A 14,156-nucleotide genomic window follows, 5' to 3' on the forward strand; every position below is an offset into this window, starting at 1 on the left:
CGAGGACGAGGAGATACCCCCCTTACTATGTAAAGTTCTTTGAGTGCCTAGAAAAGCGCTATATAAATGTAACGAATTATTATTATTATTAACTACTACAACTGACTTCAGACACAGCCTTAGATGAAATCAACTGCAATAAAATGCATTAAATCTCTCAAAATCTGATTAAACAACCCCACAAACCACATCACCAGCTCCACTTATTAATAACCAGACTGAGACATCTACAGAAGGTTTAGATGTTGATTTATTTTCATTTGAAGTAACCATGTTAGAGATCAGTGTCTGCTTTAGGTGGGCTCTTGACCCTTGACTTCAGTGTTAGTTTTTTTATTTCTCCTTTTTTTCTGGCTGTTATAACCATGTGTTCCTCGAACGAGTTTCTTACGACTCAAAAGCCCAGAGCAAATGATCAGTAGTTGGTTGTTATGTGTTTATAAGGACAATCCTCTGTTAGTGAACTGATCTCATTGACAGTGAACATAGACTCATTGAGTGTCTAATCTCTGATTAAATGGATGTTGTATTGATTATAGTGAAAGTGAGTCTAAGAGCCAGTGGCTCTGTGACAGTCTCAAAGTTAACCTAACTTGTCAGGTTTTAAGGGAATGGGCTTACTCAAATGGTTTGAGTTACCGTGACTTGTCAGGTTTTATAGTGTATAGCTGAAACTTGGCAGCCGCAAACATGCCATGAAAGTGGAGTACTGAGAAAAAAGAACAGCCATATTCTTTTTTTCTCCTTTGTTTTTCTTCTCGTAAAACAAAACTCACAGCAGGAGAACCAGCTGATGATGTTGATCGTCCTGTATTGGTTTTTCTTCACAAGTCACATTTGGTCTCGCGAGTTTCTCATTATACTGTGATAATGATACTACAATCGGCAGGTGTGTGGTCTCATGGTCTGACCAAATTGTGTAGTTTGTATGTTCGGAGGATTATAATGTTAAACATTGGTTGAAACTGCCTTATGTCATTTCCACCAGTTTTAAAATCAGTTAAGATTTGAAAATTCCTTTCCTGTAGCTCAAATATTAGAGCATGGCGCTAGCAACACTAAGATCATGGGTTCGATTCCCAGGGAAAGCAAGAGCTGATAAAATGTAGAAACTGTAACTTGAATGTAATGTAAGTTGCTTTGGATAAAAGCGTCTGCTAAGTGCATAAATGTAAATGTAAATGAAAATTGTCTAGTGTGTCGCAGGCTATTAGGCTAATCAAGTATATGTAAGTTATGCTAGTACATAAGCTAACTAAAACAGACATTATAACCTAGTTCAAACAACATTTATCATAACATGACTTTGTAGGAATTATCAGGTGCTTACGAGAGTACCTATTAAAAACAATATGTATCATTACACTGTAACAAGGACAAAATAAAGTGTAACCAAATAATTTTACATTTATTTATTTTTGTAATTAATTACAAATTATAATTTATTTCACAACCATCCCCTTTGCATGCGATATATGCCTTTGGTGCACACATCACAGATTTGAGTTATTATGCCCAGTGTTTATACCTACATTTGTCCCAAATCATTCAGCCCTAAATGGAAGGCTTGCACTTTTTTTTCTCATGCTTTCTTTCTATAGAGATGCACTCCCCAACAAAATAGCTCCAAATAATTCTAGAATTATTAATTCTTTACAAACATAGCTATTTAAATCATCTAGTGAAAATTCTTATATTGAAATATATAATGCAGACAAACGAAATATTGCAATGTTGTTGTTTTTTTCTTCTTTATGTTGTGCAGCCCTAGTCATCAATTCTTCATCAATTTGTGTACAATAAAGATTCTGTAACTGAATATTTTGTAATGTGATTTAAAAAGCTTACTTACCCAGCAGAGTGGATTTGCCAGTTTGGAGATGAAAGGGTTCCATTGATCTTTTCATCTCAGATTCAAAGGCATCCATTATTTCGACCTTAACAAAGAAACATAAATAATTTAGAGTAAGATATGTCAAGAAACCCAGTTAAGATCTTTGTTTGTTTGTTTGTTTTCTGTTTTTGTGGAAAGTTACAGTGGAAATTGAGCAATAAGTGTCCATGGCATGTTGTAATATATTTAATATTGGTTACACTTTATTTTGATAGTCTACTTTAGACATTCTACTAACTATAAGTAACTTAGCAACTACATGTCAACTAATTCTCATTAATTTGCAACTACATGTCTACTAACTCTCAGAGTAGACTGAGGGTAGGTTTAGGGTTGGTAGAATAAGTTGACATATACTTGCGTCCACAACATGCAACATACTGACTATGAGAAACTTTGCATCAAAATAAAGTGTTAGCAGATATTAAGCAGACAATCTACTAATACTCTAATAACAGCTAGTTGCCATGTAGTTGCAAAGTTACTTACTGTTAGTAGAATGTCTAAAGTGGACTATCAAAATAAAGTGTTACCTTAATATTTATAATTATTTAAGTATTATTTAAATGATAATTAATGGATTTTTTGAGTAAAAATGGATTTTAAACTTTGAAGTATTAACCTGTAATTGAGTAAAAAATTAAGAAATAAATTATGGCAAGTTAATGATATCAACAATATAATTACCTAAAGAACCAAATTTCACACCTATATTTATTAATTGTTCTGGGATCCTGTTTAGAGTTTGAGGTTTAGCTTACATTTTAGATATTTGTTTTTCTTAATTGCAATACAGGTGATTTGCGAAAAAAGTACATAATGACTACTGTAATGCCTGATCAGGATACCACACATCTAGTTTCAACACATTCCTGATGCAAGGATGGATCAAAGCTCGCATTCCAGCGGAACCCATCGCTCCGAACTCCCCTTTTCTTCCTGGGATCATAAACCAGGGTCCAGCTCAGGAAATTCACGTTTTGGCATTTTGAAAGAAAACAGAACTCATATTCCCGGAGCCTAACTTTACTGGCGCCAGAGACTCCCCTGAAACTGCCGTAATTCAAAAGAAAATAAATGTCTGGAAGAAGACTTTTTACGAGTAACTCTGACAACGGACAAATTCCAGAGCTCCCCAAGAAGTGACATTATGACCTCGCGTTTCGCCCAAGAAAGGAATGCGTTTTTCCTGTTGCGTTCTCTAAACCAACAGAAACGGACAAAGGGAGCCACAGCTTGGCTTAAGGATATTGTGTGTTTTAAAAGGGAACATAAGTTACACTAAGTTTCTGTGACTGAAATTCTACTAGAAAAGAAACACTATATACAATATATCTATACAAATATTAAAGGACGTTTCTGTTTGTGACATTTATAAGCTGTTGCATTATTTTAAATCTATGGTAAATCTGTTTCCAGAATGTATAAGTTTACCTGATCACTAGATGTTCAGTTCACCTGCTATTTGTGTCGTTTAGAATTCGGGATGGTTTAATCAATGTATTTAACCAAGTAATATCCTTCGTATTCACATGTATTTTTGGCTATGCAAAGTTACGTGGTGTTTGGTGTCAAACGAACGCTAATTTTATGAATAGTATTATGGTGAATGGAAATGATTTGTTACATATATTATGATTACAATAACGGATAGAAACTTGCTTGCGATAATTTTTTTATTATGTGATGAATGACTGAACAAGATAATGTATGCAAAACACGCAACTGTGCAGGGCGGGGCTCCGCCCACAGCTACACTTGCGATTGGATCAAACGCCCTGCAGGGAAGGAGCCGAGAGGACCACGCGCCCAAAAGGTGGACCCCAAATCGGCCCGTTAAAATGGATGCACAACCATGAAAGTTTTGGTTGGAGTTGAAAACTACAGGAGGACACACACCGCGAGTCTCTCGTTCTGCTGCAAAGCGCTTCTGGCCTCGAACATCACGGAAAGCCAAGCAACTAATACCAAGACTCAGTTAAACTTTGAAAGAACTTTAACATTGGAAACTAAGACCTGAATCGACTTCCTGAAAGCTTCACCACGTCAGAACGAGACCCTCCAACTACTGAAGAGCAACCGCGTCACATGACCTACCGAGCAGCCAATCCACACGCGTTCCGTCTCGACCAAAGCGAAGGACGGAAATCACCTGAAGAAAAGACTCTTTGAACTGAAGGAAAGACTGAGTTGAACCGAAAGCAAAAGACAAAGTAAGGCAAAATCTCTTTACTGACTGAAACCGGGATACCTCTCTGTTGTTGTTTAAATATAGCATGGTTCTGTTCTGTCTATGAGTTTCCTCAGGTTGAAAAGCTAGCATTAAAACCTAAGTCTCTCTCTCTTCAGATATAAACAACTCGCTCCCATTTGTGTGTATGTTAAATCGTCTGTTTGTGTTGTCTAGTCAGTAGTGTATTAGAGTTAGTGAATAAAACTTTGACTTTATTAAGAAATCTCTTGTCTGTGCTATGAATTTTACATGTCGTAATTATTTGCCAAAAAGATCGCGTTTTACCTACGCTCATGAGTCTGAGAACTAGGTTAACTATTTGGTTATTTTAATCGTTGGCCACGAATTAAATAAACAAAGCGTTAAGAAATAACTTGCTGATATTAATGCTTGCTGGAAAAGTCGTTAACAAGGCATAAGTTGGACATTCTGATTAATATCAATTAATCATATGAAGATCAACTCTTAAGAGTGATTCCCTAAAAGCTAAATAATAATAATAAATATTTGTGAAAGGATTAATTTCCTACAACTACCTTCAAGCTATTGAATCTCTCAAGGAACTTGGTTTTGGCCTCGTTGAACATGTCGTCTCTTGATGATTCAATGGTACCTCTTAGAATGTTCTGCATTTTCTTCAAGGTATCTTTTCCTTTTGTTTTTGCAGCTTCTGAAAAAATAATTAGTATTCATCTTTAACATAGAAACATGAACAAAATAATAATGAAACAATAATAATGTATTTGCTTTGCAAGTTTAATACTGATTCTCAGTATCATGGCAATTCATCATTTTAACTATTGCATAAGAAAGAACATTTTAGTACAGTGTGAATCATTACTTTTTTTCCGGTGAGACCATATTGCAGCACTTAAAAAAATTAAAATAAAATCTCATTCAGTTTGTTTATATTATAATACAAATTGTCTCAGTTTCATACACTGTAAAAAGAAAATCTGTAAAAATAGGGCACAATGCATTCTATAAATATGAAGTATTTTTCCGTATTTATTTTTTCACAGGTATTTTACTTGCAATTTGAATTTTTCTGTGTTTTAAGTTTAAAGGACATGTCTGTAAAATCACTGGATAATGTCCTAGTAGAAAATTATCAGTACATATTTTGGACTTCTGACAGAAAATCTCTTTTTTTTTATTTTTTTATGTTGACTTACTTTCATAGCCAGTAGCCATTTTTTCTTTAATCGTTGTTGAGATTGATGAGTAGATGTCCTTCTTCCTGTTAATAACTTTTCTTTTGAGTGACCCCTTCAGTTTGTTTTCCTTTTTAGAGGGTCAGATAAGAGGAAATAAACACATAACATAATATAATAAGTAACAGCTGTAGATATGTACATTTAATGTGCTATGCATTTGAGAGGTAACATCAACAGACCATAAATGATGAAAAAATCAATTGTTTATTGTTTGTTCATGTTAGTTAATGCATTAACTAGTCTTAACAAATCAGACCTTGTTGTCACGATCAACACACACAGGGGAAGCGAGGAGACAAGAGGTAAGCTTCAAAATAACTGTCTTTAAGGGTAACACAAGGCAAGGAACACAAGGCAGGCAGAGACTCACAAGAAACAGAACATCGATGTTAATAGCGGACACGAGACTCAGGGAAACACAGGGCTTTTAAACACACACTAAACAAGATAATTAAACAAACACAGGTAGGACATAATTAACTAATAAAGACAGGAACAGGAACATAACAAAATATGGGCATACAAGAGGTGAAACTAGGTCAACGAGACAGAAAACCACAAGACAAGACACAGGTCTGACAATTGTAGTGTTACCAAAACCTTTAATTATTTATAAGCATTTTTTAAAATGATTTTATTGATCTATAAGCATTTGTGAAATAATACATAAATCATATTAAAGCTGCAGTCCGTACGTTTGGCCTCTTTGTCACCATTTCTTTTGAAAAACTGGTATTGCAGGCAGGTACGGAATTATCTTTATTACGTGGGCTGTGCTCCTGCACGGCTTCAGCGTGGATGAATGTAATGTTTTGAGGTGAATGTGTAGCTGTCAGTCACCACACCGGTGTGAATCAAACACTTAGTAATCACAGATTCTAGCCTACGTCTTGAAATATATGACCCAAATCTGAATTTTCACCATATATTGCCATCTGAACAAGTAAGTAACAAGCCTGCCACATTTGTTCTGACCAACTGAGGAAAAAAGCATTACAATAAATCATGCTACCAATGGTGATTAAATCTAACGATCGGTTAGCTCATGTCCAGATCAAACCGTGCAAATGACACTGAACAAAATTATAAATGCAACACTTTTGTTTTTGCCCCCATTTTTCATGAGCTGAACTCAGACATCTAAGACTTTTTCTATGTACACAAAAGGCCTATTTCTCTCAAATATTGTTCACAAATCTGTCTAAATCTGTGTTAGTGAGCACTTCTCCTTTGCCAAGATAATCCATCCACCTCACAGGTGTGGCATATCAAGATGCTGATTAGACAGCATGATTATTGCACAGGTGTGCCTTAGGCTGGCCACAATAAAAGGCCACTCTAAAATGTGCAGTTTTACTGTATTGGGGGGTCCGGAGGTGTGCCCGAAAACCAGTCAGTATCTGGTGTAACCACCATTTGCCTCACGCAGCGCAACACATCTCCTTCGCATAGAGTTGATCAGGTTGTTGATTGTGGAATGTTGGTACACTCCTCTTCAATGGCTGTGCAAAGTTGCTGGATATTGGCAGGAACTGGAAAACGCTGTCGTATACACTGATCTCTGGAAGATGGCGCCGGTGAGATCGGCTGCCGTCACGACTGCTCCGACCAAACCTTGTCTTCTTTTGTTATTTTTTCGTATTGTAAACCATAATCACCGGTTTCTTTTTGTAAGATGGCCATTCTTACATACGACAGGGCCACTCTTATTTCTATTGGTGCACAATGCACTCACCTTTCGCCGTTTCTGAACCCGGACCCATCCTGGCCGAGCGAGATCCTGAGAAGGAACAAAGGACGCGACCCGTACCGGCGTCCTCGAGGGAAACGAGCCGGCGTCAGGAACAGGCTGAGGGCACGCACACACCGCGCTCCCTTACCAAGTGTCCTGCTCGCCAATGTCCAGTCGCTGGATAACAAACTCGATGACCTCAGGGCAAGAGTCAAGTTCCAGAGGGACATTCGGGACTGCAACCTTCTCTGCTTCACCGAGACATGGCTGAACCCAGCGGTACCAGACCACGCCATCCAGCCGGCCGAGTTCTTCTCGGTTTACCGCATGGACAGAACGCTGGACTCGGGGAAGACTAGGGGAGGTGGAGTATGTCTGATGGTGAACAAACACTGGTGCGACAGCGCGAGCATTGTTCCCCTCTCACGCTCCTGCACACCGAATCTTGAACTTCTGACCATCAAATGTCGCCCTTTTTATCTCCCTCTGGAATTTAGCTCGGTCATCGTCAGTGCCTTTTATATTCCACCTCAAGCGGACACGGACACTGCGATATGGGATTTACATGAAACACTACACCTTCACCAGACACAGCACCGGGACGCCGCATTCATTGTTTTGGGAGATTTCAACAGTGCCAACCTCAAGCGTGCACTGCCGAACTTCCATCAGCACATTGGCTGCCCCACCAGGGGCGAAAGGACATTAGATCACTGTTACACCCCATACAAGAACAGCTACAAGGCACAGTCACAACCACCGTTTGGGAAATCGGACCACGCCGCCATCTTCCTCATGCCTGTTTACAAACAGAGGCTGAAACAGCAAGCCCCGGTGCAGAGGGAGGTCCAACGCTGGACGGACCAATCGGTGGCCGCTCTGCAGGACGCGCTAGATGACGCAGACTGGGACATGTTCCGGCGCAGCTCTGATGACGTCAGCTTATTTACGGAAGCGGTTGTGGGATTTATAGAGAAACTAATGGATGATACGGTGCAGAAAACCATCATCAGGACGTTTCCCAACCAGAAGCCGTGGGTGGATAAAACCATCCGCGACGCCCTGAGATCCCGCTCCGCTGCCTACAACACAGGGCTCATCACCGGGAACATGGATGATTACAAGGCTGCATCTTACAGCGCGTGCAGAGCCGTGAAGGAGGCGAAGCAGCGCTATGGGAGGAAACTAGAGTCGCAATTCCAACATGGCGGCTCTAGGAGCCTGTGGCAGGGACTTAGAACCATCACGGACTATAAAACACCACCCTCCAGATCGGGGAATGCGGACGCTTCTCTGGCTGACGAGCTGAACACTTTTTATGCTCGCTTCGAGGCTGCAGCTAATCACGCTAGCAGCGCTAGCAGTGCTAACTGCATGCACGCTGAGGAAGCCGGTGAGGACAACGTGTTCACCATCACGGAGCATGACGTGAGGAGGGCATTCAGGGGAGTGAACATCAGGAAGGCAGCAGGACCAGATGGCATCACAGGTTGGGTTCTGAAGGCCTGCGCTGACCAGCTAGCACCGGTGTTCACTGAGATCTTCAACCTCTCCCTGGAACAGTTCATAGTCCCCTCATGCTTTAAGCAGTCCACCATTGTTCCTGTCCCCAAGAAACCCCAGCCCACCTGCCTAAACGACTATCGCCCTGTAGCCCTCACATCAGTGGTGATGAAGTGCTTTGAGAGACTGGTCAGAGACTTCATCATTGCATCACTACCAGACACACTGGATCCACTACAGTTTGCATACAGGCATAACCGCTCCACGGAGGATGCCATCTCACACCTCCTCCACACCACAACAAGTCACCTGGACTGCAGAAAAGGGAATTATGTAAAAATGCTGTTTGTGGACTACAGTTCAGCGTTTAACACCATAATTCCCTCCACACTCACCTCCAAGTTGGAGGTCCTTGGTCTCAGCACACACTTGTGCCAATGGATCTCCAGCATCCTGAAGGACAGACAGCAAGCCGTACGGATGGGTAAACACACCTCATCCTCCATCACCCTAAGCACTGGAGCCCCTCAAGGTTGTGTTCTGAGCCCCCTGCTGTACTCACTGTACACTTATGACTGTGTGGCCACTTCCAACTCCACCACCATCATCAAGTTTGCTGATGACACTGTTGTGTTGGGCCTGATCTCAGACAACGACGAGACGGCCTACATACAGGAGATTAAGAAGCTGGAGAGTTGGTGCCAGGTGAATAGTCTACACCTGAACATCAGCAAAACTAAGGAGCTGATAGTGGACTTCAGTACGAAGCAGGAGCGGTCATACCAGCCGATCACGATCAACGGGACTCCAGTGGAGAGAGTGGACAGCTTCAGATACCTGGGTGTTCACATCACGCAGGACTTGACTTGGTCCTGTCATACCAGCACCCTGGTGAAGAAGGCCAGGCAGCGTCTGTACCATCTGAGACGCTTAAGGGACTTTAGACTTCCCTCTCGGGTGCTTAAGACTTTTTAAACCTGCACCATCGAGAGCGTCCTGACGGGCAGCATCACTTCCTGATACCTTCCACGAGCCCTCCAGAGGGTGGTGCGTTCAGCGGAACGTACCATTCACACCGAGCTCCCTGACCTGCAGGACATCTACAGCAAGCGGTGCCTGACCAGGGCCAGGAAGATAGTGAAGGACCTCAGCCATCCCAACAATGGACTCTTTTCTCTGCTGCGTTCAGGGAGACGCTTCCGCTCCATGAAGGCGAACACAGAGAGAATGAGGAGGAGCGTCTTCCCGCAGGCCATTCGGAGTCTTAAACTCTCTCCACTCTAAGCACATCACCCCACACTTCCACTTTGCACACTTCAAATACAATCTGCACTAATTACTCACTTATACACTTACTGTACTGCACAGCACACGGACACTTTATCACTGACATACACTTTACTTTTATAGAATCTATTTAGAATCATATTCTATTTTTATTCTTCATATCTATTTTTATTCTCATATCTATTTGTTATTTTATTTTATTGCTAGTTTATTTCTCTCTCTATATATATATAGAATAGTATATATATATATATATATAAGAAAAATATATTTTTCTATTTGTATTTTTGTAAACTTGAGGTTTTTCTTAATTTTGTTGGACAATTTGTTGGACAGTCGTACAATACATTGCACTACATGTCGTACTATGTATGTATATGTATGTGACAAATAAAATTTGAATTTGATCCAGAGCATCCCAAACATGCTCAATGGGTGACATGTCTGGTGAGTATGCTGGCCATGCAAGAACTGGGATGTTTTCATACGCCTGCCCATACCATAACCCCACCGCCACCATGGACCACTCGATCTACAATGTTGACATCAGCAAACCGCTCACCCACACAATACCATACATGCTGCCTGCCATCTGCCCTATACAGTGAAAACCGGGATTCATCCGTGAAGAGAACACCTCTCCAAAGTGCCAGAAGCCATCGAATGTGAACATTTGCCCACTCAAGTCGGTTAGACGACGAATTGCAGTCAGGTCAAGACTCCGATGAGGACGACGAGCATGCAGATGAGCTTCCCTGAGACGGTTTCTGACAGTTTGTGCAGAAATTCTTTGGTTATGCAAACCGATTGTTGCAGCTGCTGTCTGGGTGGCTGGTCTCAGATGATCTTGGAGGTGAAGATGCTGGATGTGGAGGTCCTGGGCTGGTGTGGTTACACATGGTCTGCGGTTGTGAGGCCGGTTGAATGTACTGCCAAATTTCTCTGAAACGCCTTTAGAGACGGCTTATGGAGAAATGAACATTCAATTCATGGGCAACAGCTCTGGTGGACATTCCTGCAGTCAGCATGCCAATTGCACGCTCCCTCAAAACTTGCGACATCTGTCGCAGTTTTATTGCACAGGCATTGTGCTGTGCGATAAAACTGCACATTTTAGAGTGGCCTTTTATTATGGCCAGCCTAAGGCACACCTGGGCTATGGCAAGCCGTTTTGACTTTTATTCCTTCTCAGGATATGAATTCTTGATATCAACAATACAATTTTTACTAGTTAAAATATTAATTCTTGATATCAAGAATTAAATGGTTGATATCAACAATTTAATTCTTGATATCAACAATTTAATTGTCACTAGTGACAATGTTCATTTCTGATATCTGAAAATGTATTTCTGATATCAACAATTGGGAGGGTAATTTCTGATATCAACAATTTAATTCTTGATATCAGAAATGAACATTGTCACCAGTGACAATTAAATTGTTGATATCAAGAACTAAATTGTTGATATCAAGAACTAAATTGTTGTTATCAAGAATTAAATTGTTGATATCAACTATTTAATTCTTGATATCAGAAATGAACATTGTCACCAGTGACAATTAAATTGTTGATATCAAGAACTAAATTGTTGATATCAAGAACTAAATTGTTGTTATCAAGAATTAAATTGTTGATATCAACTATTTAATTCTTGATATCAAGAATAGACATTTTTACTAGTAAGAATTGTATTTCTGATATGTGAAATTGGACTTAAAACTAGTAATAAATTAATTCTTGATATCAACAATTGATTTTGAATGGCAGCCTATGGTGACATTTAACTAGTGAAAATACAATTACTGATATCAACAATTTAATTCTTGATATCAAGAATTAGCATTTTAACTAGTGAAAATTGAATTGTTGATATCAAAAATTATCATTGTTCCTAGTGGAAATGCAATTGCTGATATCAAAAATAGCCATTGTTACTAGTAGAAATGTAATTCCTGAAATCAAGAATTAACATTTTAACTAGTAAAAATTTAATTGTTGATATCAAGAATTCATATCCTGAGAAGGAATAAAAGTCAAAACGGCTTGCCATACCTGTGCAATAATCATGCTGTCTAATCAGCATCTTGATATCTTGATATGCCACACCTGTGAGGTGGATGGATTATCTTGGCGAAGGAGAAGTGCTCACTAACACAGATTTAGACAGATTTGTGAACAATATTTGAGAGACATAGGCCTTTTGTGTACATAGAAAAAGTCTTAGATCTCTGAGTTCAGCTCATGAAAAATGGGGGCAAAAACAAAAGTGTTGCGCTTATCATTTTGTTCAGTGTATTATTATTGTTATACTTTATTCTCAAATTATTAATGTTAACAACATCAGCATTGCGTGACTATGAATATAGTGTGTATTAGTGTGTAGATTTCAATTTCTGTACAGTCTAATCTCTAATTGTCATACCATTCAAATTTCATATTAAGAAATTCGTTTAACCCAAAAAGCAAATTATTCTCCCTTCGAACAGGTTTTCTTTAAAATACAAAAATTGTGTAATCCCAGGCAATCTGTAATCAGAAGCATGTTTAAAACTGGAATATGATTTAATTTAATTCACGTGTTTCATAAACACAATCAAACACAATCTGCCATCAAAATGATGCATTTAATTATTCCAGCTGCTGTGAGATAAGGCTATAAACGATGCGCCACCTGCAGGATCCGCACGTGCGATAGTCTACTAGCCGGGACAACTTCTTTATGTTTACAGACATGACGTAATGACACAGTGCCATGCTCAAATCTCCCGCGAAAACCTGCCCGTACCACTCAAATTAGAAAATGTTATTATAAAACTAACCATTGTGAATCGGGCTAAAGTAAGGTGATAGTTTTGAACACTGGCTGGTTATGTACTTTCTCAAATATTGATTTTGGATAATTTTTACCCCAAAAAAGTTACGTACTGCAGCTTTAAATATATATAAATGAATAGACTTTTAAGCAATCAAGAGAGTAAAACATTTCCCCCTCTCTCTCTCTCTCTCGCTCACACACACACACACACATGTTGGTTTTTGTGGTTTATGGGGACTCTCCATAGGCGTAATGGTTTTTATACTGAACAAGCTGTGTGTGCTATTGCCCTACATCAACCCTACACCTAAACTTAGTCCTCACAGGAGACTTTGTGCATTTTTAGATTTTCAAAAAAACACCATTTAGTATGTTTTTTAAGCCTTTTGAATTACGGGGACATAGGCAGTGTCCTCATAAACCACCTTCATATTGTAATACCTCTGTCATACCCATGTCATTATACACATTTGTGTCCTCATAAACCACATAAACATGCACACACGCGGAGAACGATATCAAAACAGAGCTTCTTGACGACAAAACAGTATATAAATCTCTTTTCTGAACTACAGTCTCAAATTCATGTTTAAAATAGTTTGATTTTGAATTAACAAGGCATTTGTGAGATGATCTTACACCTTACACTTATTTATGTGTAGCAAACAACACAATTTTTTAAAGTTTGAATTGATTTTAATAATGGCAGTAAATAAAGATATGTGCAGAATAACTGAAGTTACCCGTGTTTTGATGAAGTTCTGAATGTGATATAGCATAGACGATCTGCAGCATGTATTGTCACTTTGGATGATACTGACTTTATCAAGGTGTTCTTGCAATGATTTCCCTGTTTTGCCATTAACACTAGACCAAAAGAAAAATGTTGAGTATTAGTACTGGAAATATAAATATCCAATGGATCATTCCCAGAATTAAACATAAGTAAAAAAAGTAAAAAATTAAATAAAAAAGATATTCAGTACAAAGAAAGAATAATAATCGGGACTCACGGAAAAATTAGATTAAATTCCTCATTAATGCTTTCTTGCATGTGTGTGGCCAAACACTCGTTGAGATCTAGGATCATACACCAGTTTTTTGACCAATAGTGTCCTTCATTCTTGCATAGAGCTTTAAGTATTTTATGAAATCCTCTATTATCTATATGTCATCCTGAGTTGTAACAAAAAACAGATACAACAGTTGCATAATCCAGTAAAAAAACTAAACAAGAGTGTCAAATGTGATTACATGCAGTCTGACACCAACTGAATCATACTTACAGGTTCTATCAGTTCTTTCTGTGCAGTAGAAACACATAATCTCAGTGAATTTTGTACACCCTCAGTGAGACACTTGTCCAGATTCTCATACATTTTGACAAACTGACGGTCCAACTCTGACAGTGCATCCTTTAGATTGTTTACCAGCTCATCGTGGACTCTGGCCTTTGTCTCAACCTTAAAAT

The 14,156-nt window shown here is 39.1% G+C and overlaps 1 protein-coding gene across 1 annotated transcript in view; it reads right to left on the minus strand.

Annotated features, from left to right (window-relative positions):
• LOC306875137 (nuclear GTPase SLIP-GC-like) overlaps positions 1–14,156 on the minus strand; it is a 29,521-nt gene that overhangs the window by 5,835 nt on the left and 9,530 nt on the right. Inside the window, exons 13-18 of the mRNA XM_079425565.1 lie at positions 13,972–14,148; positions 13,699–13,861; positions 13,429–13,552; positions 5,303–5,411; positions 4,664–4,797; positions 1,853–1,937 (exon numbers count right to left, since the gene is read on the minus strand). Of these exons, the coding sequence (XP_079281691.1) occupies positions 13,850–13,861; positions 13,972–14,148 (189 nt within the window). The 3' untranslated portion in view covers positions 1,853–1,937; positions 4,664–4,797; positions 5,303–5,411; positions 13,429–13,552; positions 13,699–13,849. The remainder of the gene's footprint in view (positions 1–1,852; positions 1,938–4,663; positions 4,798–5,302; positions 5,412–13,428; positions 13,553–13,698; positions 13,862–13,971; positions 14,149–14,156) is intronic.

The sequence above is a fragment of the Barbus barbus genome (assembly GCF_936440315.1).
Source record: "Barbus barbus genome assembly, chromosome: 9".
NCBI lineage: Eukaryota > Metazoa > Chordata > Actinopteri > Cypriniformes > Cyprinidae > Barbus > Barbus barbus.